We start from the raw sequence: 21,396 nt of genomic DNA, 5'->3' as shown, positions 1-21,396 counted from the left end.
ATTGGTTCCATTTCTCTTTCCCAATCGGGCTCCTAGATTCCAGCTCCCGTCGTAACACAGGACATCCGCCAGTCTAAGCGCCCCCTTTCTCGTGGTGCAGCTCATTGGCGTGTACCTGGACCTCGGTAACATACTTGTCAAATTTGCGGAGATTGACCTTCTTCTCGAATCTATTGCGTGTCAGATTGGTGCATGGTTATTTTATACTGCAGTGTATTTGGGGTGGTCAGAGAGTGATGACATACAGTTCGTCAATCTCAGCAGGTGTGCGGCGTGCGACTTCAGGAAGGATGAGCCACGCAACGATAACAGCGACGGTACCAGTGCCGGCGAAACTATGGGATAAAATGGGTTGTTAGCGATGATACTCTCATGAGTTTTCAAAGTCAAATGCTGGGTGGAAAACAGCTTACAAGAAGCCTGTCTTCGGGCCCCATTTCGTCGCGGTTCCGTTGATCATGAGGGGAGCACAGAAGCTGGACATGATAGAGATCATGTTCGACACAGCGAGGGACCATGCAGCCGTGCGTGCACGCAGTCGCTGCTGAGGTATCTCGGCCGCATAGGCGTAGCCGATAGCGGAGGCGCCTGTGGTCGAGAAGGTCGCCAGACATGCGAAGAATACCTGAAAAGGTGGTATTAACAAGTGTTTACTCAGTTAGAACCATTAGCTCTCTGGCTTACCAGAAGGGCGCTAGTCGCTGACTTGGTGTAGTCGAAGCAGCCAATGATTCCCAAGCACAGGACAGAGACCACCGTCACTGCATAAGGGTAGACGGTCAAGGGTCGGCGACCAAAGCGATCGGTCGTGGTGGCGGTGAGTAACATGGAGATCAGTTGTACGCATGACAGGATGACTGTAACGAGGAACGGGTTCTGGTTTCCAGCATATTGGACTTTGTACTGCTGATCAGCACTTCACTCTCAAAATTTGCATACGCAATATCACCCACAGAAGTAAGTTGCAAGGGTGTTGAACACGATCAGGCCAACCAGCTGCTGCGTGATCTTAGGCCAGCCGGCGATGATGAATCGCATGAAGTTGCGACCTTTTAAAACGGCAAACAGGCCAACCTCCTTGCTCAGCTCGGCATTTTGACGCTCAAGTGCTACGGTGGCGGTCATGACTTCCTACACTAACGTCAGAAATTTGCCCAGCTGAAGTTGCGAGTCTGAATAATACTGACAATCTGTTCCTCGATGTCGTAGTTCTCAACTTTTCCATGCAACATGCGCAGGACTTTGGCCGCCTTGTCTAGCTTGCCCTTACTGGCAAGCCACCATGGAGACTCAGGCAAGAGCGCAAAGATGATGGCAATGCCACCAATCATGGCCCACTGGATGTTTCGGTCAGTATAACCGAGCAGCTATAGTACTGCAACGCAACCTTACTTGGGTGTAAATAGGCACTTTGTAGTCATAAGGATCCACAGCAGCCAGCCTATTCAATGCGACAGAGGCGAAAAGCTGACCGATGACAAACCAGCTTTTGAGGTCAGCAATCGGTTTACCTATCAGTCGAGAGTTTCACTCACAAGCTGTATGCGTTGATGAAGAAACCCTTGAGCTGGGTTGGCGCAATTTCTGACAGATAGACAGGCATAGTCGACTGGAGCATACCGACACCCATTCCGGAAAGGAGCTTCGCTACCAGCCAATGATCCCAGTGGCTGGCAAACGACTCAGCCAAAATACTCTGGCCAGATGTTAGCCAGTGTAAGCTTCGATCGCGCTTGTTAAATAGTAAGTCAGTAGAGACATACCGCAACGAGGATTACCCAGATAATCCACAGTGCTGGTTTACGGCCGAGACTCTCCGTTGCGAATTGCAGAAGCTGTGGGCAGTATTGTTAGTAAAGATCTGGTTTAGTGACGAGCTTTTGGTTACGCATACAATTTGCCCAACAGTTTGACCCGTAGCCTGGATTCCAGTCCATGCTGAGATGTAGGTGCCAGCAATGACGGTAGTACCCGGGCTTGCCATCACTTGGATGAAGCCCTTGTTGGCCACAATACCACCGTTGAGGTTGATTTCTGTTGTCGTTAGATGTCAGTTTAATAAAAAGTGATTACGACAATTCGGGGCCGGAAGCCTCTTACGATATCCATCAAGTGATGCGCAGAACGCTGCCGCCATGGCTACGTATCCGACCTTTTTGAAACGACGAACACTCTGCCAGACCGACAAGTCGTCTGCTGCAGCTCGCAATACGGGCCCATCGTCTTTGGACACCGGGGCCTGTGTCTCCTGAGCAGTATTAATGTTAGTTGTCTCGTTCTGGTCGATTTGTGACTTCATCTTGGCCAGAGTTCTATTCAAAAGAATATGGCAATCAAAGCAGTTATCTAGTCCCTTGAACAAAAGCCAAGAATCAAGAGAAACAAACCACGCTTGCTAAACTCAGATTGTGGTGGGCTTAGCGAATGATTCATATGCAAACAGCAAAGACCGAGGGCAACAAGGTCTAAACCCGAACCACGCCGTGGCATAGATATCATGCCAAGAAGAGCAACGCGTACGGTGGAAGGATACACGAAGCCTGGGGTATGTCTGTGGTCCAACATGGTTCGATGCGGGGTCCCCAGGTTGATCACCGGTACTAATGGCCTTACTCGAACTAAGCTAACCTATAGGTAGTATAGGCAAAATGCCAAACCAAGGTATACAGCAGGGTGTGCATTACAGTGGGTCAAATGAAGCTTCAACCATCATCTAGTGGCTTACAATGCCTGATCTCGCTAAAAAGCTTAGGGGTGTTCCACGAATGAGACCGAGCCTCGGGGATGAAGAACCCGAAGAGCAGTTGTTGACCATTCACTTGAACTAGGTCAGCCAAGGGTTGAGGCCGCCGGGATTGATACATACATGGACAGAGCCTCTGCCCCCTGATTGCTCGGCTTGATTGCCTAGCTTTGAACCACAACTCCGGTAATCCAACACTAAACGTCTTGACGAAATGGTTTCGCCTGAGGAGCAAAGTGTACGCTTGTCCAGCTCCTATCTCAGACCACTCAGCCGGTATTGACAGCCGAGATAGACTATCAACGAGCTCAAGGCCAACTGGGTTTGGGTCCCCGATTGGGTCGACTCTTCCAAAGCCAATACAGCTGGCAGAATTGTGAAGTTCACTCGGACCATCAGCCTTACTTCCGTTCCGAACCGAGCTCTTCTTTCGTTCTCCGCAGACACGCGCTACAAGCTATACATCAATGGTGTTCGGGCCGCTGTTGGTCCGGCTCGCGGCCACACGACCATATGGTACTATGATACACTCGATGTTGCTTCTTACCTCAAACCCGGCGACAACGAGATTCAGTTTGTCGTCCTAAGGTATTTTGCGGCTTCAAGGGCAGCAATGCCTTTTGTGAGAACTTCGTTTCCGGGTTTGACCGTCATTGGCAATGTGGACGCTGGCGATGCCATCATAAACGTTAACACCCGTGAGGGATGGCATGCTGAGGTCGACGACAGTACATTATTCCCGACCGGCCTGATCGATGATGTCTTCCTCCACGTGAGCATGATTTCTCGTAAGACGACGTATTGCTTGTTGTAGCTAAGACTGTATTAGATCAACGAACGAACTACCCCGCACGGGTCCTGTCAAGTGATAACGCCAGTCCCGTACGGCTTCAAGACGCTAAACGGAGAACTCGCCCCATGGCGACTGCAATCTCGTGTCATTCCTATGCCCGAGGAGAGACCTGTTTCTGTCGTTACTATCCGGAGCTGCGATAGCGGCAACAGCATAGGGGACTGGAACGCATTACTCTGCAATAATGAGCCAATGTCACTTGTAAGTGGCTCGGTTCATACACTCGATCTGCAGGCAGATGTGCATTCAACGGCATTCATTGCATGGAACTTCCAAGCAGAAGAAAATTCCCAGGTCCAGCTCAAGGTCACTTACTCCGAAGGTTACGAACTAGAGCCACGATCTTACCCATTCTTCCGAAGCAAAGCCGATCGCCTCCAATCAGAGAACAGTCACCTGATTGGCCCTTTCGACGAGGTAACTTTGGATATTCCGGCTGGGGAAATTGTAAAATATGAACCCTTCTGGTTCCGGACGTTTAGGGTTATGCGTTTAGAAGTGACTGTTGGTGCTGCCCCAATTCAGTTGCTTTCATTTGAGGCGACCCAGACGAACTATCCGATCCAGCCGAAAGCGAGTTGGAAAGAACCTGGTGATGCACATAGCGAGCAGATTTGGGACGTGTCTATCAGAACGCTGCGCAACTGCATGTTCGACGGATATTCTGATTGTCCTTTCTACGAACAGCTTCAGTAAGTTGTATACTTGATCTTCGTGGGTATACTAACCATTTTCAAAGATACTCCGGAGATTCCAGATCCGTAGGATTGTTCCACTATCTCCTATCCGGTGATGACCGACTTATGAGGCAGGCTATTACCAACTTTGCGGCCTCGATCACACCGGAAGGACTCACACAGTCTCGATTCCCCTCCCATGTGCCTCAAATAATTGCTGGGTTTTCTCTATACTGGGTATTGCAGGTATGCGACCATCACCTCTTCTTCGGCGATACTGTGTACACTCGTTCATTCCTACCACGCATTGACGGCGTATTCGAATTTTTTGACTCCCACATTGATGAGTTGGGTCTTGTTAGTGGCATACCAGAGGATGTATGGCAGTATGTCGATTGGGTGACAACTTGGGGCGCGACAGACGACCATCCAGACAAGGGGGTTCCGACGTCTGGTCGAAAGTCAAACCGGCACACCTATTTTAGTATGCTCTACGCTTTTGTGTTGAAACAAGCTGCCAAGTTAGTGCGTGACGTCGGCAGACCAGGTTATGCAGATGAGTACGAGTCGCGTGCGGCCTCTATAGTCAAGGCTATTCAGAAGCATTGTTACGACGGGAAATTCTTCACTGACTCAACTGCCGACGTCGCGAATGAGCTTGCATACTCGCAACATTGCCAGGTCTTTGGCGTGCTTTCTGGCGCTACATCTGTTGAAGACGGCAGACGTATCTTGAAAGGGTCGTTTGCGGATACTCGCTTTTCTAAGTGTTCGTACGTGATGAAATTCTATGCTCTGCGAGCCTTCGCGCTCGCAGGAGATGACGTGTACGAGTCTTTCTGGGCTACAATTTGGGATCCATGGAGGAACATGTTAAAGAACAATCTGTCAACATGGGAAGAAGATGACGTGCGACAACGTTCCGACTGCCACGCATGGGGAAGCGTACCAATTTATGAGTACTGCACAGAGTTGGCGGGCGTGCAGCCCACCGCACCAGGATCATCCAAGATCCTCTTTAAGCCCCGTCTACATTTGAGCGAGGAAATTGAGGCGAAGGTGGCTCTTGGCAAAGACAACATTGCTAATATCAAATGGCATATCGGCTCCAATGGGAAGAAGCAAGTGGTTTTGCTTCTTGAAAAGGCTGTTGAGGTCACAAGCCAGCTACCAGGAGGGAAAGCGCAAAACCATGGCAGCGTCGACCACCTCGAGTTGGAGCTTTAGATGCCAACCAAACTTCGATTTTCAGATGCTGAGTATGAAGTCTGTCCCGCGCAAAAGGCCCACGCCGAGATCGAAAGGACACTCCACAGCCTCGAAGATTTTTGTGGAGTGCAAGGATCCAGAAGATCAACGATTCAGATTGAACATGAGAGTTTTGGGCGCACCAGCCGGGAGAAGACCCGCGTCCACTAGCAGAGTTATGGACACTGTACGGATCTGTAGTGGAATCGCAATCTCACTAGGTTAGAGTTAGACTCAGGCTCGGTGTCGCACTGTGCAGCATGACTTGACCATCGCGCAACGCGTAATCCGAAACGAACTTGATTTGAAGACAACCCAACACCTTATAATGTAATAATGTATTTACCGGTGGCCTGTGGGTACATTCAGTGAGAAGAACATTTGCATCATTTTGTGGCGTGGGGTGACGACGGCTTACCGTAGCGACATTCTTGTAATTGGCCTCAAGCTCCTCAAGTTGAATCGGTATAATTGCTGGTACAACGTTGCCCCTTCTGACAAACTCAAGAGCCTCCCTGGTATCGGTCCGGGTCCCCACCAATATTCCAAACAATGAAACGCCCGAGTCAATCAATTGTATGGGGTGGATGTTCATTGTCTGCGACGGCGGTGGGATGCCCACACAGACGATGCTGCCAAACGGGGCGACGTACTCCATTGCACTTTGGTAGGCTTTCCCAGACCCGGCAGTGACAATGACTGCTTTTGCTTTAGCACCTCGAGTGACTTGAGTGACTGCTGATGGCGTTGCTTCGCTGAGAGCGTCAAGGTAAGCTTCGGCACCCTGGCGAATACACGATTCTCTCCGCTCGTCGCCTAGGTCGATAGCTATTACTCGATATCCCATAGCCTTGCCATACTGCACTGCAAGCGCACCCACGCCACCTGCAGCACCCAAGACCACAATCCAGTCACCTGGAACAGCTCTGCAGCTCTTGATCGCTTTGTACGCCGTGACACCACCGCATAGAATTGGTGCAATCAGCTCGTCGCCCAGATCGAGTTCGTCGGGCAACCGGAGGACGTACCGAGCAGGCACTACGCAATACTGCGCGAACGTCCCATCGATCTTGCGTCCAGAATTGAGCTGTTCTGTGCACCTGGTCTCGCCACCCAGCTCGCAGCATGGCTGACATTTGCCGCAAGCGTCCCGTACCCAGGCCACACCGACACGCTCTCCTACGTGGATGATGGCTGGGTCGACGCCAGACCCAAGCCGAACTACCCGTCCCACGCCTTCATGGCCTACGATGTCGCATGCGGGCCCGAGGTGACCACTGGCAAGACCAAGGTCTGTCCCACATACGCCTGATACCGACAATCGGACTAGTACCTCCCATGCTTTAATCTCGGGGACAGGCACGGAACGGACCTCAAATCTGAACGGTTCTCCCGAGCCTCCTTCACGCTGAGTTCGTAGTCAGCATGCGAGCCTTGAGTTTGAAGCATGTGCATGGGGAAGCTTACGACAACGACGGCAACTTTCTGTGTCAATGGCAAATCACTCATTTTGGACGGAAGATCTCTCGTGATATGGTTGGAGTAAACATTCTGGAGCGTTGCACAGCTGGGCGCCTGTTTTCATAAGATTCAAAGCGATCTCATACTACCATCTACTATAAGAATGCCGACAAGAGCTACCGGCTCGATTCACAAATTGTGTACCGAACCATACCGAGCAATGGTGTTCTGCCCGGCAGTTACCCCACGAATGTGCCCAAGAACCCAGATTCCCCCGCACCAAGATGCTGGATGGAGTGGCGCAGAACTCGAAATCGACCCCACTGTGGGTTTTCAGCTCCGCGAAATGATCAGGGGGACCAGATACTCTGACCGTAGCTCTTGACTTGAGATCGTAGGTCCGATCCGAGGACAAAGGATCATTGGGAGACCAGTGATCCAACACTGATCCGGGAATGATTAGAAGGAAATGTCCTAGATAGGCAGCCATTGCATTATTAATCAACATAGGCGTCTGTCTTAATCACAGTACAGGTACACAACACAGACAATGTACAGACAGATTCACGCGACCTGGCAGCTGGGTAGTAGCGCATGCCTAATTGCTTTTTGATAGCTAACGCCAGCTGATGACAAAATCAGGATCAACGCAATCAACACGAAGAGCACGAGATTCATCATAATCACGGCAGATGAACGAGTAAAGCGCCTCCATAAGGATATCTATGTCTAAAGGAGAATTTGAACCACTAGGGGATCTTCGACACAGTCCTTCGACCTATGATGCGACCTCATAGACTACATATCTCGGCGCCGCCGTCAAAACAGCAAGAGGATTATCTTTGAGTGGGAACACGTATATGAAGACGGCAGCTCGAAGATGGCCAGCGAAATTTTCTTATTTTACACCTCGGCCCGAGGCTGGAGATCCCTTGCTTGCTGTATTATCTGAGAACGATCACCGTCTACCCAATAGGCCCACTGCTCGTACCTCGTCCACTTGACCATGTGACATTCCGCCGTATACTCTTTCCAGGGTTGGCTGGGCCCTGAAAAGTCAGGTCATACTTTTCAGTGACACCGATACTGTAGTTTGAAGCTCAAGGGGCTATTTGCTTCAACAAGCCGTACCCAAGAAATATTCTGCTGTTAAATTTCGTTCGACTCAATATTTGACTGCTGTGATCGGTTGTATGCTCCTTCAATGAGATCCAAAGCATCTTTTGAAGCCTAGGCGCCTACGGCTTGTGATGTCGCGTTCATATCATGAATCACTGAAGTGTTCAGAGCTTCTTTCATTGAAGGCGCTTTTACAGAAGGAATTTCATCTTCAAAGATGGTATGGACGCCGAGTTCTGTCCAGGTTTGTTGAAGCAGATAGGCCAGGTAGCGAACCCCCCATTCCTCACACGACTGATGCCCTACACAGACCACAGGCATGTTTAGATTCTTTGCTTCTCGCAGACCAAGCTCTCGCGGCTGGCCTGTCAAGTACAGCAGCCCTGACGCGTCCCCTTGCTGCAGAATCCCAGCCTCTCGTGCGGCTGAAACGGCCCGACCGACCTCGTCCGGTCCAAAGGCGTTCATGATCGCTATAGCCTGAACTATCTGACCAGAGCCACCAGCGGATTCGTGTGCATCAGCAGCGCCCACTTCGACTTGGATCGTGTTTTGTAGAGTGCTCAGTGTCTGGCTGTGTAGCAACGGAGCAACGATCCCGATACGACGATCCGGATCGCCCTTGTAACCTTGGATGCAACCCGCCCGGTCAACTGCCATGTCTAGCCGCACTGCAAGGGCTGTGTTATAGCCTGTGGTGAGCAGTTCATCGAACCTCTTGTGGTTTGCCAAGACTAGTGAGCCCCTGGGCAATGCCCTACGATCCATTCGGAATGGTCTATGCAAGAAACACACTGCCTTTTGGCATCCTCGCGCAAGCTGATTTAGCTTGTCGTACACGCCTGTGGTTGGCGTGATGCTGAGAACGACGTCGCGCACAGGGGATGTGTTGGGGTCGTAGCCTGCCCATCGCGGTGTGTGGTATTGCAATGGTACATCTTGTGAATGTGGTGGCAGGATAGTGCTAAAGAATTCAATTAGTTGGGCATGAGTTGGCAGCCTTTCGGGGATTCTGAACGAAGACATGGATGTGTGATTTGTATAGTTAGGACATGTTCTAGAGCATGTATTGTCCGTCAGAAAGACCTCGAGATTCAATTACGTCAACAAGCCGCAAAACACAGCTTGCCTAGCTTAGCTCCGAATCATTGTCATATCCAGTGGCCCACAACCTGTATACGATGGTAACGGGATCGCGTTCATAGGAATCGTTTCCCTGTCTTTCTGAACCGCACCCTTTCGGGGTGTAGTTGCCGCATGATTGGTCTCGATAAAGTCTCACTACATCTGCGATTTTATGGTCTTGGGCACTGGCATTTGGCCTGCTCAAAATTTGATTGTTATTATTTTTTTGGTGTTTCTCCCTTTCTTATTTTACCGCATCGCACTCTGAATTGCTCTGCATATACTGTGCTTTTCATCAAGGCAAAAGAGCTATGCTTGCAAGCTGCAAGACATGGGCTCGATTATCTGACCGACACAACAACATTGTGAACCCATGGTGAGATCGTTTACGCCTGTACTCCTGCCGCACTTCAATCATGCGCCTCCCTCTCGCTTGGCATACTCATCCTCAATTGCTTCGGCATATTTCTCTTCCGGCGATCGCGGGTCGTCCTTCAAGACGCCCTCCTTGATGAGCTCTTCGGGGGAGGGTCGGTGCGAGATTTTATCGTTTAGGGAATCTGCGCGCATGTGTTTCTCCAGCTGTTTTCGAAAGTCAATCTCAAAGGTCTTCAAACGATCCATGACTATCATCGGTCGCTAACCTCTCTCTGTTTCTCCTGCAGGCCAGGTGCGGCTGTCGAGTCTGGGAGGATGTTTTCTAGAATGACGTCATGTCAGTACGCATGGTCGGTTCGCCATTTTGAAAAGCGAAAGCATCTTCGGAACGGTTGTTGAACTTGAAGCTTGACATACTCTCCACCAGCTCAGAACGCTCTGGACGGTGCTGCAAGTGCTGCTCCAGAGAGTTCTTGCGTCCCGAAGCTCCAATGGGAGAAATGGGAGTGTCGTCGACATTCGCGGGGTTGCTGTTATCAGCCATGGTGTGATATATTGTAAGAAACCTCGGCGTGCAAGTGGACGATGATGAAGCTCAGTGCCGAATTATCTTTCAGAACGTATGTAGCAACAGATGAGGAATTGACGAACGAAGTCGACTCTACACAGGGACGAGATGCATGGTATTAATGCAGGAAGGCGGGGAAAGCTCCAGGCGCCCTTGTGTCTCGAAGCTCGACGCCGCCAAACACGCGCCAGCTTCTCCAATTGAGTGCCACTGGTCCGTACATACAAACAACATAGCTGAGACGTTGGCCCGTCAGCTGCGCCGCCTTGTTTTAGGCGCGCCCAAATTGAGGACCCGCATGCATCGTCAGTTCAACTGCCCATGTCGCAAAACAGGAATTCTATGAGACAAGATGCTTGCAACCGCCGACCATGTTGGCAACCATGTCTCAGTGATGCAATCACAGGGGTAAAGGCAGGTTCCGATCGGCACAAGATTGCTGGGGTTGCTACTGTATGTACATATTTAAGGTTGGGCAAGTGTGTATGTCCACAGGCACAAGGTCTAATTGTGGGATCGTGAGATCTCTGGGTTAGCCCCAGCTGCAGCACATATAGTACATACATGGCTTTGACGTACATGGCTCTCTCCTGGGGGGGTGGTCAGCATCGTGTTTACATAGCGTCCGTCATTATGCGCTGAACGTGAGATTTATCGCGTCTTGTTGCTTCTTTTGTCACGAAGAAGTATAATATTCTTCACGATGCCTGAACTCAGCACGGCGACCTGGCGCTATCTAGGATTGGGCGTGGCAGCATCCTACGCTGGCCTTGGGATTTTTCAAGCTGTACAGCCGGTACGGGCTGCGCTCGGATTCTACGACTCCCTAAGCATGCCATTAGCCCGCAAGTCGACGCCAGGCAGCAGGTCGGCTGGCTGATGAACCTCATCGCCGCTCGAGACCTTAGCATAGCCGCTATATTGTTCAGTTTCGCATATCGAGGAAAGACGCAAGAGTTGGGGACGGTTATTCTCGGAGGAATGATTATATGCGCCGCCGATACAATAGCCGTAGGGAAGAGGAAAGGCCCAGCTGCGTGAGTGAGCCACTGGAATGGGGGTGGATTACAGTACAGTGCACTGCTGCTAACATGTAGATTTGCATACTGTAGTACTGCTGGCCACTGGGGCTAGCATTTGGGGGTTGATCGGCTGGGGTTTGACGCTAAGCTGATATGAGGGAAGCCACTGATTGCCGTAAGGCTGCAAGAGTGGGATAGCAACCAATTTAGATCTTATGTTTACGTTACCCCTTCTAGAAACCTTCCATCGGAAAGATGGCATACAGATGTGCCGGTTACTATCACTTCTAGGTTACGGAGAAAAGATCTCTCGCACATAGAACCAATATGGACTCGGCAGTGCTCAGGTCTCATGAGTCAGCATCTCAAACAGCTTCAAGAACCGGGGGGGCCAAGCACAGCTCAAAGGATTGGGGGTATCGGGTTCAGTTTCTAGCCACGTGAATAACTTCGTTTGGGCTGCGATAATGACATTCGGGAAGAAGTGCGCCAATTAATTACACACTCGTTTTGATAACGTATGCAGCTCCCAAGAGGGCAAGCTTGGCGGCGGGTGCTTGTGGTCGTGGCAATGCTCAACATCTATCGGTCCTTATCGCATTAGATGCATTGCCCAGTCTCAACCAGTCTCAAGGTCCTGTCACCATTTTGTTGACCATATAGTCTTCGCCACCTACATACCACCCACACGGAACCATCGATGTCAGCCAAGTTTAGTGCCGAGCCTCTAAATATGGCAGTCCTTGGCTAGTGCTGCCGAATTGCCGCGTGCGCAATCCGTGACGAGCCGCAAATATGATCAGCTCCCTTCCGACGTCTACGCAACACCGAGTTGAGCCGGACAATTCTGGGTAGAGTGGAGGGATAGAATACATGAGGCATGAAGAATTGGACATGACAAAATGAATTGCATGATTGAAAACAGGAAGCGCTGACGTGCTTTCACAGCCTATGGTTAACTAACTCCCCGCGTTCGGTCTCTCCGCTATCAACCCCAGACTTGAGAAACCTTGACCTGATCGCTAACTTTATTTGCTAAAGCAGGCTTCCAGGCACAACCATATCTGCCCATGCTTTCCCAGCCTGATAGTGCATATGGTTATTCGCCCCAAAGGTTCCCAAGAATCCTGTGCTTGGCGATTCCGCCTAGCACGATATCGTCATCTTGGCTCTGGGTCGTACCAAGACCTCGCTGCACCAATATGTGTCGAAGGACTACATTGGTTTTCCAGAATTCCCCGCCTTTCTGAAGACTGCTATGACGAGCGCGCTGTTTATGGAGTATTGGCCAGACCCGTTGCCAAGAGATAAAACCATAGGCGCCATGTTTCTGACCACAATGCGAAGACCCGAGGACTCGGCGTCGTATACTTAAGGTCAAAGGTATCCCACCTTATCTCAATGTAGGTTTAGGTACTTCTCGTCATCAAATAATCTCGAGCTTTTTCGAGCAATACTCAGTAGCCGGACCTGAAGCCATCAATCAATGGAAGTAAGATGGGGAAGCCAAACCCCCTCGCAGACCATGTCTCCGGCCAGTCCAACAAGCCGATGTCTAGGCCGGCACACGGCCTCACATTCGAAGAGGTAATTCGCGAGCTTGGAGTCGACGGTGACGATGGGCTGTCAGAGAGCGCGGCTAAGGAGCGCCTGGAAGAGTTTGGAAACAACGAGCTCGACAATGGCCCTGGCATCAATCCCACCAAGATCCTTCTCAAGCAGATTGCCAACGCCATGATGCTAGTGCTGATCATGGCCATGGCAGTATCATTTGGCATTCAATCGTGGATCGAAGGTGGTGTTGTCGCTGCGATTATTATCCTAAATATTATCATTGGGTATGTATTTTTATTCCCGACTAATTGCATAATCTTTTCGCCGGAACAACCACCCAACTAATTCTGGTCTTGTGTTTTAGTTTTAAGCAAGAATATAGTGCCGAAAAGACCATGGACTCACTGCGATCGCTCTCTTCGCCGACATCACAAGTTGTTAGAGGCGGCCAAAACGTCACTGTGCCTACTATCCAGGTCGTTCCTGGCGATATGGTTGAGCTCAAGACCGGCGATACCATTCCGGCCGACATTCGACTGTTCGAAGTTATGAACTTTGAGACGGACGAGGCACTTCTGACTGGCGAGTCGCTTCCCGTGCAGAAAGTTGCAGACGAAACTTATGATTCGGAAATCGGCCCTGGTGATCGTCTGAACGTCGCGTTCTCTTCTAGCACCGTCACCAAGGGCAGGGCCAAAGGCATTGTGTTTGCGACCGGAATGTTCACTGAGATCGGCACCATTGCCGCAGCTCTGCGAGGACAAAACTCGCGTGTTCGCGAGCCCAAGAGAACGCCAGATGGCAAAGTCAAGCCTCATCGTCAAGCTCAGGCCTGGGTTCTAACGGGCAAAGATCTGCTGGGCAACTTCCTTGGTGTCAACGTCGGAACTCCGCTCCAGCGAATCTTGTCAAGACTTGCATGTGGTCTATTCGTTATAGCCGTTATCTTTGCAATCATCGTGCTAGCAGCCAATAGCTTTTCGAGCGAGCAAGAGGTCATCATTTATGCCGTCGCTACGGGTCTGTCCATGTTGCCGGCCTCTCTGATTGTTGTCTTGACGATCACCATGGCGGCGGGTACCAAGAGGATGGTCGAGCGACACGTCGTGGTCCGGAAGCTGAATGCTTTGGAGGCTCTCGGTGCTGTCACGGATATCTGTTCGGACAAAACGGGAACCCTCACGCAAGGTAAGATGGTGGCCAGGAAGGCTTGGATCCCATCCAAGGGCACGTACTCGGTTGGAGAGTCAAACGAGCCATTCAACCCAACCTCTGGCGCGCTGTATCATGCGTCCGGCGACCCGGACGAGGCAGACTCTTCCGACGACGATGTTCCACCCAACCAGGACGACCGAAAGTCTGGCGAACAACTATTAAAGGACAATGTTCCGCTTGAAGAATTTCTTAAGATCGCGTCTCTTGCCAACTTGGCCTCGGTATACAAGTCACATGAGGGCGAAGGTTGGACTGCACGTGGAGATCCGACCGAAATTGCCATTCAAGTGTTCGCCTGCCGCTTCGGGTGGAACCGCCGCGGCTTGACTGAGGGTGATGATCCTCAATGGAAGCTCGTCACCGAATATCCCTTCTCGAGCGACGTCAAGAAAATGTCGGTTATCTTCCAGCAAAAGGGCAGTGACGCTAAACATGCCTTCTCTAAAGGTGCTGTTGAGCGAGTCCTTGAAGCTTGCACCGACGTCGACATGGATGGCCAGGGCCATACTACCGAGCTGACTGAAGAGATCAAGCAAGATGTGCTCTCCAACATGGAATCGTTGGCATCCCTGGGCCTCCGTGTCCTCGCTCTTGCTTCAAAGATCTATGACGGTCCTACCGGTACTAGCGACGAAGACCGCGCACAAGTCGAGAGCGGTCTTACCTTGCGTGGACTGATCGGTCTTTTCGACCCACCGCGTCCGGAATCCAAAGGAGCCGTCAAGGCGTGCCACCAAGCCGGTATCAATGTACATATGCTTACCGGAGATCATCCTGGTACTGCGTTCGCCATTGCTAGGCAGATCGGGATCGTTCCTGATCGTCTCGATCAAGTCAGCAAAGAGACGGAAGAAGCCATGGTCACCACCGCATCCAAATTCGACAAGCTGTCCGATGCCCAGATCGATGCCCTGCCTGTGTTGCCTCTCGTCATTGCACGATGCGCGCCCCAAACCAAGGTCCGCATGATCCAAGCTCTACATCGTCGCAAGTGTTTCGCCGCCATGACCGGTGACGGCGTCAACGATTCCCCATCCCTGAAACATGCTGACGTGGGTATTGCCATGGGCCAAGCTGGATCGGACGTCGCCAAAGATGCTTCCGACATCATTCTGACGGACGACAACTTCGCTTCCATCCTCAATGCTGTCGAAGAAGGCCGCAGAATCTTTGACAACATCCAAAAATTCGTGCTGCATTTACTGAGTCAGAACATTGCGCAAGCTTGCACCCTGCTGATTGGTCTTGCATTCAAAGACAGCAATAATCTTTCCGTCTTTCCTCTTTCGCCTGTAAGTTGTTCTCATCGTTCTGGCTTGTCAGTGAGCAGATAGTTAACACAACTGAACAGGTTGAGATCATGTGGATCATCATGGTAACGTCGGGTTTCCCCGACATGGGACTCGGTCTCGAGGCCGCTGCGGCCGACATCCTCGAGCGGCCACCGCAGAACCTGAAGCGGGGCATCTTTACCAACGAGCTGCTCGTGGACATGGTGGCCTACGGGCTCTGGATGGCGGCGCTCTGCCTGTCGTCCTTCTCGCTGGTGACGTACCAGTGGGGCAACGGGATCGAGGGCACCAACTGCAACGACGCATACTCGGCCGAGTGCGACACGGTGTTCCGCGGCCGGGCAACCTGCTTCGTCTCCATGACCTGGTTCTCGTTGTTCCTGGCCTGGGAGCTCATCAACTTCCGCCGGTCCTTCTTCCGCATGCAGCCCAAGAGCACGCTCTACTTCACCCAGTGGATGCACGACGTCTGGCGCAACAAATTCCTCTTCTGGTCCGTCATGTTCGGCTTCGCCAGCATCTTCATCATCCTCTATGTCCCCGTCATCAACCACGACGTCTTCAAGCACACGGGCATCACCTGGGAGTGGGGCATCGTCATCGTGGAGGCCGTCCTGTTCTTTGGCGGCATCGAGACCTGGAAGTGGGGCAAGCGTGTCATGTACAGGCGGAAGGCAAAGAAGGAAGGCGGTGGCCAGAGGAGGAGGCTGAGCAGCGTAGTGTTTGACGATTATCTGACCAAAGCGAGCAGCGGCAGCTCAGATGCGGTAGCGTCCGCAGAGGAAGGCCAGGCCGTGGTGCCAAGTGCGAAGGTTTGATCTGGGGATTTAGGTCGGGATGGATGTGTATACCAGGAAATTATGGAACCAACAAAACAAATATACAGATAACTATTAGAGCTACTCCGACAAGAGTCGCATCGTCCAGTGATATATGGCTTGAACCTTCGTCCTGGTATGAATAGCGGGTGCTACTACCCAGTGTCGATAATATACCAGATATCAGGCAAGCGCATGCAGCGACCACTACACCACTACATGTTGGCGACGACTCCATAATGCATTGTTGTATATGTGGCTTTTCACAATTATCACGTCAAGCTGTTTTGTGACAATTACCGACTGTCATCTGATGAACTATTTTGTCTCCTCCCATTGTAGATTAACTATAATGCACTTTAGACAACTGAGATTAGTGGTGCAATAACACGCCCATGGGCTGGAATGGTGGCACTATGGAAATGTCGGTCTAGGTCACGCATCGTATAGGGCTAATTTGGGTTTTCTGTCTCGGTTTTGTTGTACTGCAATTCTTACCACTTGCATTTGCTTTTCAGAGTCAAGGGTGCATGGAATATCTGGACAATCCCAGATTCCAAGTCTGCACATGAATAATGGCGTTTTGCGTTCTACAAACCCATGGTCCTGGCGCTGCTGGCCTTGAATTTTCTTTTTCTTTTTGGGTACAGCGATACTGAGACGGCGGCGTGCTATGCGAGCTGGCCAGAGCTTGCCAGAGATAGAGAATCAATCGCTGCCAAAATGTTTCACGCCAGCATCCTGCCGAGGCCCCATTAAATTGTTTTCTGGAATGATTCCTTTCGAGGGGCGCGTTCGCACTGGAATGTTGCACAGAAAAACGGGAACTATTGACCCACATTTCGCTTCTCAGCCAGAAGCGGAAATGGATTATCCTGGGGGCAGTTCTGATTGGACACCGTCAGAGGGTCAGCTAGCAGGGTGAGACATGATCGACTATTGGCAATAACTGCACCGGGCAGTGTCGCACGGCCTATGTCCTCAGTGGTCAAATGTGGGAAACGGAAGTCGAGATTGATTTTGATGAATTATATGTGCTCCGACGACGCTGTGTTTGAATTTTCTGAGCGTGTAGGAAAGATTTGCGGCCATTCGGATACGGCGATGCAGGTAGCAGCGCTAGCTATGTAATAAGCAGGAAATTCATGCAGCGGCAAAGTTTCCGCCCTAGTCGGGTCATGATCATCGCGTGTCGATTTCCCAAGCGAACATGATTCGAGTTCGCGTCCATTATCTCTTGGTTGAGTGTTCGGAATGGCCCGGGGGCAAACGATTCGTCATAAAAAAGCCAGCGACCAAAGGAAAAGACGTCACAGCAAGAACTAATCTTTCATCACGGAAACAGCAAGACGCCAAGTGACCGCCGAAGTGCTAATGTGGCACGACCAAGGATCTTGCCATCTGACTGAGGCCACTTTCATCGGCTTGCCGCAACGGCAGCGAAACTCGGACATACGAGAAATATGAGTAAAGTGGTGAACTGAGGCACCAATAGCGGGAGAGTTGCGGGTTGATACATGATGTCTTTTTTTTTTCTTCCTCCGGCACGGCAGACCAGGCCGAGTCGTGCCGTACGATATACTTACAGGCCCCACAATAATGAAATCCTCACATTTCGATACTTGCACCGTCGAACCTACATGCTGGATGGCCTCATCCCATGTACGATACTCCGCGTCATTCCGCCCACAGCAAAAACGACCCCAGGCCCCCCGGGGAGATTTCTTTCAGTCATGCGACCCCAAGAAATCTCCTCACGATAATTGCGGATGGAGCGGCGGGTTTGTGGACATGAAAAATCCCATGGAGCCCCAGAGAACTCACGAAAGACACCGAGAGGTACTCCGAGCTGGTGAAGCCATACTGCACGAACACTGGGGATATCGCAAGACTATTACGGAGTAGTTCTCCACTTACTTTTCGGGGGGGTTTCGAGATCTCGTTGCGGGCTCGTGCTTTCGTGGCAAGGCGAAAAACCAAAGAATCTCCCGGACCCATTGTTTCCTGGTCGCGGCGCCACCGGCAGCTAACGCACCTTATCTTATCATCATTAAGGGTCCTCCCATGGCTTGTTCTTTGGCGTCCCAAGACTGCCGGCGCTGAATCGTCATCAGGAATTTAGTTGGCTTCCAAGAAGTCTCTTTCTGCGGCGCATCGACGCAAAACAAAAGCGATTCGCTTAAGCATGACGTCAAGCAGCATGAAAAATCTCAGGGAACTCGAAACACGGTGCAAAGGCTCGAGCTTATCTGATTAAGCAGCGCAGAGCCGCTTTTTCTGGTCACGGCCCATAACAGGACCGAATCTCGGTTCATTGCTCGGTCGACCTAATGAGCCCACCAAGCATTGGCTGTTTTGCTTGCAGAGAACGGCCGAGATTGCAACATTGGAAACTGGAGATGTTTGTTTTGTCATTTTCTCAATCGCGTGGTGCATTGCGGAGTGCTGGGGAAGCAGAGCTCGAGGGACCGTGGGCGCCTTCTCTATGATGTTGTTGATATTGGAGTATTGGAGAATATGGTTTTTGCAAGTGCCTGACCGCTCGTCCAATCAGGTGAGCACCAAGCTTCGGATGGACGTCACAGGCAGTCCCGATCGGGCAACTAACAGGGGTCATGGGGGCTGACTCGGTGAGTGTCGGTGAAGGCTCAAACGCTCCAATGCCACTGTGCAGTGCAGTGCAGCACGAATTTCGACAGCCTCAGGTGCGTGTGGTCGCGGTCGCGGTCGCGGTTGCAGCAGTGACCATGTGTGAATTCGTGCAACTCGTGCCACTGCGAGCCCACTGTGAGCTGGACTGGTCCGGACGCTGGCAGGCTGCGGCCGTTGGGCATGCCAACCTAGTGACGACACCGGCAGAACCCGGAGGCACCGAATCCCAAACCTCAAGCTCACGCGTTTACTGTACGGTACCAAGCAAGATGACAACCCACTTTCCATACAATTTCTTCTCCAGCGTCCCCATAGAATCATTTTCTGGAGCAGTCAGGAATACCCAGTGATTACCCATCGGTGCTCCAGTCCAATCGAACTCTACTCCTCCCTAACCCCCAAACCCGTTGGTGCTCTGGTAGTGTGACGTCTAGAAGATATCCACCGCTACCCACGTTATCCCCGACTGCCCACGACTCGCGGTTCGCTACTCACGATCTGGGCACGCGGAGCCCCAAGTAACATCTTCTTGTGGAACGCTAGAATCTTTTGGCTTTTCCATATATACCTCCTCTCTCTCCTCCTCTCCAATTTCCCCAATCTTTCACCCACAGCCTTTGTTGGTGCACTGTCTTCCCATACCCTCGAATAAGGCAGACAATCTACAATATGCCCTTCCTCAAACGTCAGGCCGACCAGGTCGAGTCATCCAACCAGGGTGTCAAGACCGAGGTCGACCACGATGCCGCTGCCAAGCAGCAGCGCGTCACCCTCAAGGCCATCATCCTCGGTGTCGTCGTCAGTATTGGTGGCTTCATGTTTGGTTATGTCTCGTAAGTTACACCTCTTAACAGCGTTGCTGTCCCCAGATCCTATCTGCTCTACCGGGGACTAACCCAGCTTTCAGCGGCCAAATCTCCGGCTTCTTCCTGATGAACGACTTTGCTGAGCGCTTCGGACAACGCAACGCCGATGGCACTTTGGAATTCAGTGCCACACGCCAAGGTACCATCACTGGTCTCCTCCCTGTTGGTTGCTTGTTCGGTGCTCTTCTTGCCGGTAACCTCGCCGATACTCTCGGTCGTCGTATGACTATTTGCGTCACTGCCCTCTGGGCCTGTGTTGGTATCGTCATCGAAGTTTCTTCAGACGTTGCTTGGTACCAATTCGCCATCGGTCGTCTCGTCACCGGTATCTCCATCGGGGCCCTCTCCGTCGTCGTCCCCATGTACCAGTCCGAGTCCGCCCCGGCCATCATCCGTGGTGTCCTCGTTTCGACCTACCAGCTTTTCATCACCCTGGGTATCTGGACTGCCAACATGGTGGACTGGGGTACAGCTGAGAGACCCGACAGCGGTTCATGGAGAATCCCCAACGCTCTCGGCTTCCTGTGGGCTCTCATTCTGGGTGTCGGTGTTCTCTTCCTTCCCGAGTCTCCCCGCTTCGCATTCATCAAGGGCAGAGAGGACGAGGCCCGCAACACCATCGCTGGCCTTGCTGGTGTCGACCCCAACCACCGATCTGTCAATGACCAGATTGTTCAGATTCGCGCCAAGCAGGAGGAGGAAGCTTCCCAGGGTAAAGCCAAGTTGATCGAGATCTTCACCGGTCCTCGTATGTTCTACCGTACAGTTCTGGGAATCATCCTCCAAATGGGCCAGCAGCTTACCGGTGCCAACTTCTTCTTCTACTACGGAACTACCGTCTTCGCCGCCACTGGTCTCTCCAACTCTTTCGTCACTCAAATCATTCTTGGCACTGTCAACGTCGTCTGCACCTTTGGTGGTCTCTACATTGTCCAAAAGGTCGGTCGCCGAAAGGCTCTGATTGCTGGTGCCGCATGGATGATGATGTGTTTCCTCATCTACGCCTTCGTTGGTCAGTTCAAGCTCGACCACGACGACCCCTCCGCCACCCCTACCGCCGGCTCAGTCCTCATTGTGTTCTCCTGCTTGGCTATCGCCGCCTTCGCCACTACCTGGGGTCCCATCGTGTGGGCTGCCGTCGCTGAGATGTACCCTGTTCGATACCGTGCCCCTTGTATGGCCCTGGCAACCGCTTCCAACTGGTTCTGGAATTTCATGATCTCTTTCTTGTAAGTTACGCGTCCACGGCCGAACTTTGTGAATTAATATACTAACCAAGCAATAGCACCCGTTTCATCACTGATGCCATTGACTATTGGTACGGTCTTGTCTTCGCCGGATGTTGTGGCGCTCTCGTCCTGATCGTCTTCTTCTTCATGATCGAGACCAAGGACCGCAGCTTGGAGGAGATTGATACCATGTACCAGCTCCACGTCAACCCTATTACCTCCGCCAAATGGGATGGTAGCCAGGTTCCTGAAGGCGTCAAGGGCGAGCACGGAGTTCGTGGCTCTTCCTCTGGTGGAGAGGCTGGTGTTGTAGAGACGGATTAGACGTCCACTTCTGGAATTCTGATTTGAAGTACAGATTGTACTCAAGTGGGAGGTTGTAGTAATATGGTGTAGAAACATACAGATACCCAAAAGTTAGCATCGGCGTTATACTTGCTTATTAGCTATCACTCAAGACAAATAATTTTGATAAATCAACACAAAGATCTATTTTTGCTTTGAAATCGTAGTACCGAGCCTTTTCCAAGCTAGGCAGTCTAATAATTATTCTCGCCTTACAGAGTATCACATCGC

At 51.4% G+C, this 21,396-nt stretch overlaps 8 protein-coding genes across 8 annotated transcripts; 4 read left to right on the top strand and 4 right to left on the bottom strand.

The window, feature by feature from the left end:
- Positions 1–73: 73 nt before the first annotated feature.
- BKA67DRAFT_664388 (general substrate transporter) lies at positions 74–2,299 on the bottom strand (the record flags this gene model as incomplete). The annotated part of the gene is made up of 11 exons (XM_046108370.1): positions 74–170; positions 246–335; positions 414–625; positions 685–896; positions 954–1,131; positions 1,188–1,337; positions 1,393–1,486; positions 1,536–1,696; positions 1,764–1,835; positions 1,895–2,034; positions 2,101–2,299. The coding sequence occupies 11 exons, from the start codon at positions 2,297–2,299 to the stop codon at positions 74–76; spliced, it is 1,605 nt and encodes a 534-aa protein (XP_045951798.1).
- A 658-nt stretch (positions 2,300–2,957) lies between these two features.
- Positions 2,958–5,500, top strand: BKA67DRAFT_664387 (Six-hairpin glycosidase-like protein; the record flags this gene model as incomplete). Its single annotated transcript, XM_046108369.1, has 4 exons — positions 2,958–2,981; positions 3,039–3,515; positions 3,573–4,288; positions 4,336–5,500. The coding sequence occupies 4 exons, from the start codon at positions 2,958–2,960 to the stop codon at positions 5,498–5,500; spliced, it is 2,382 nt and encodes a 793-aa protein (XP_045951797.1).
- Positions 5,501–5,844: 344 nt separating this feature from the next.
- Positions 5,845–7,030, bottom strand: BKA67DRAFT_595709 (alcohol dehydrogenase; the record flags this gene model as incomplete). Its single annotated transcript, XM_046105197.1, has 3 exons — positions 5,845–5,874; positions 5,940–6,929; positions 6,989–7,030. The coding sequence occupies 3 exons, from the start codon at positions 7,028–7,030 to the stop codon at positions 5,845–5,847; spliced, it is 1,062 nt and encodes a 353-aa protein (XP_045951796.1).
- Positions 7,031–8,212: 1,182 nt separating this feature from the next.
- Positions 8,213–9,127, bottom strand: BKA67DRAFT_541514 (uncharacterized protein; the record flags this gene model as incomplete). Its single annotated transcript, XM_046100946.1, has 1 exon — positions 8,213–9,127. One exon carries the CDS (start codon positions 9,125–9,127, stop codon positions 8,213–8,215), a length of 915 nt encoding a protein of 304 aa, XP_045951795.1.
- Positions 9,128–9,640: 513 nt separating this feature from the next.
- Positions 9,641–10,148, bottom strand: BKA67DRAFT_664384 (RPEL repeat protein; the record flags this gene model as incomplete). Its single annotated transcript, XM_046108368.1, has 3 exons — positions 9,641–9,808; positions 9,871–9,926; positions 10,022–10,148. The coding sequence occupies 3 exons, from the start codon at positions 10,146–10,148 to the stop codon at positions 9,641–9,643; spliced, it is 351 nt and encodes a 116-aa protein (XP_045951794.1).
- A 727-nt stretch (positions 10,149–10,875) lies between these two features.
- On the top strand, positions 10,876–11,306 carry BKA67DRAFT_541512 (uncharacterized protein; the record flags this gene model as incomplete). The annotated part of the gene is made up of 3 exons (XM_046100945.1): positions 10,876–10,968; positions 11,004–11,209; positions 11,270–11,306. The coding sequence occupies 3 exons, from the start codon at positions 10,876–10,878 to the stop codon at positions 11,304–11,306; spliced, it is 336 nt and encodes a 111-aa protein (XP_045951793.1).
- Positions 11,307–12,691: 1,385 nt separating this feature from the next.
- Positions 12,692–16,073, top strand: BKA67DRAFT_664383 (sodium transport ATPase 5; the record flags this gene model as incomplete). Its single annotated transcript, XM_046108367.1, has 3 exons — positions 12,692–13,032; positions 13,113–15,255; positions 15,315–16,073. The coding sequence occupies 3 exons, from the start codon at positions 12,692–12,694 to the stop codon at positions 16,071–16,073; spliced, it is 3,243 nt and encodes a 1,080-aa protein (XP_045951792.1).
- A 3,261-nt stretch (positions 16,074–19,334) lies between these two features.
- Positions 19,335–21,303, top strand: BKA67DRAFT_584687 (general substrate transporter). Its single transcript, XM_046104158.1, has 3 exons — positions 19,335–19,558; positions 19,633–20,820; positions 20,877–21,303. Exons 1-3 carry the CDS (start codon positions 19,395–19,397, stop codon positions 21,142–21,144), a joined length of 1,620 nt encoding a protein of 539 aa, XP_045951791.1. The 5' UTR covers positions 19,335–19,394; the 3' UTR covers positions 21,145–21,303.
- The last annotated feature ends 93 nt before the right edge of the window (positions 21,304–21,396 follow it).

The sequence above is a fragment of the Truncatella angustata genome (genome assembly GCF_020726525.1).
Source record: "Truncatella angustata strain MPI-SDFR-AT-0073 chromosome Unknown BKA67scaffold_11, whole genome shotgun sequence".
NCBI classification, from domain to species: Eukaryota; Fungi; Ascomycota; class Sordariomycetes; order Amphisphaeriales; family Sporocadaceae; genus Truncatella; species Truncatella angustata.
Note: the sequence above shows the minus strand (reverse complement) of the source record. Positions and strands in the feature narration are given on the sequence as shown.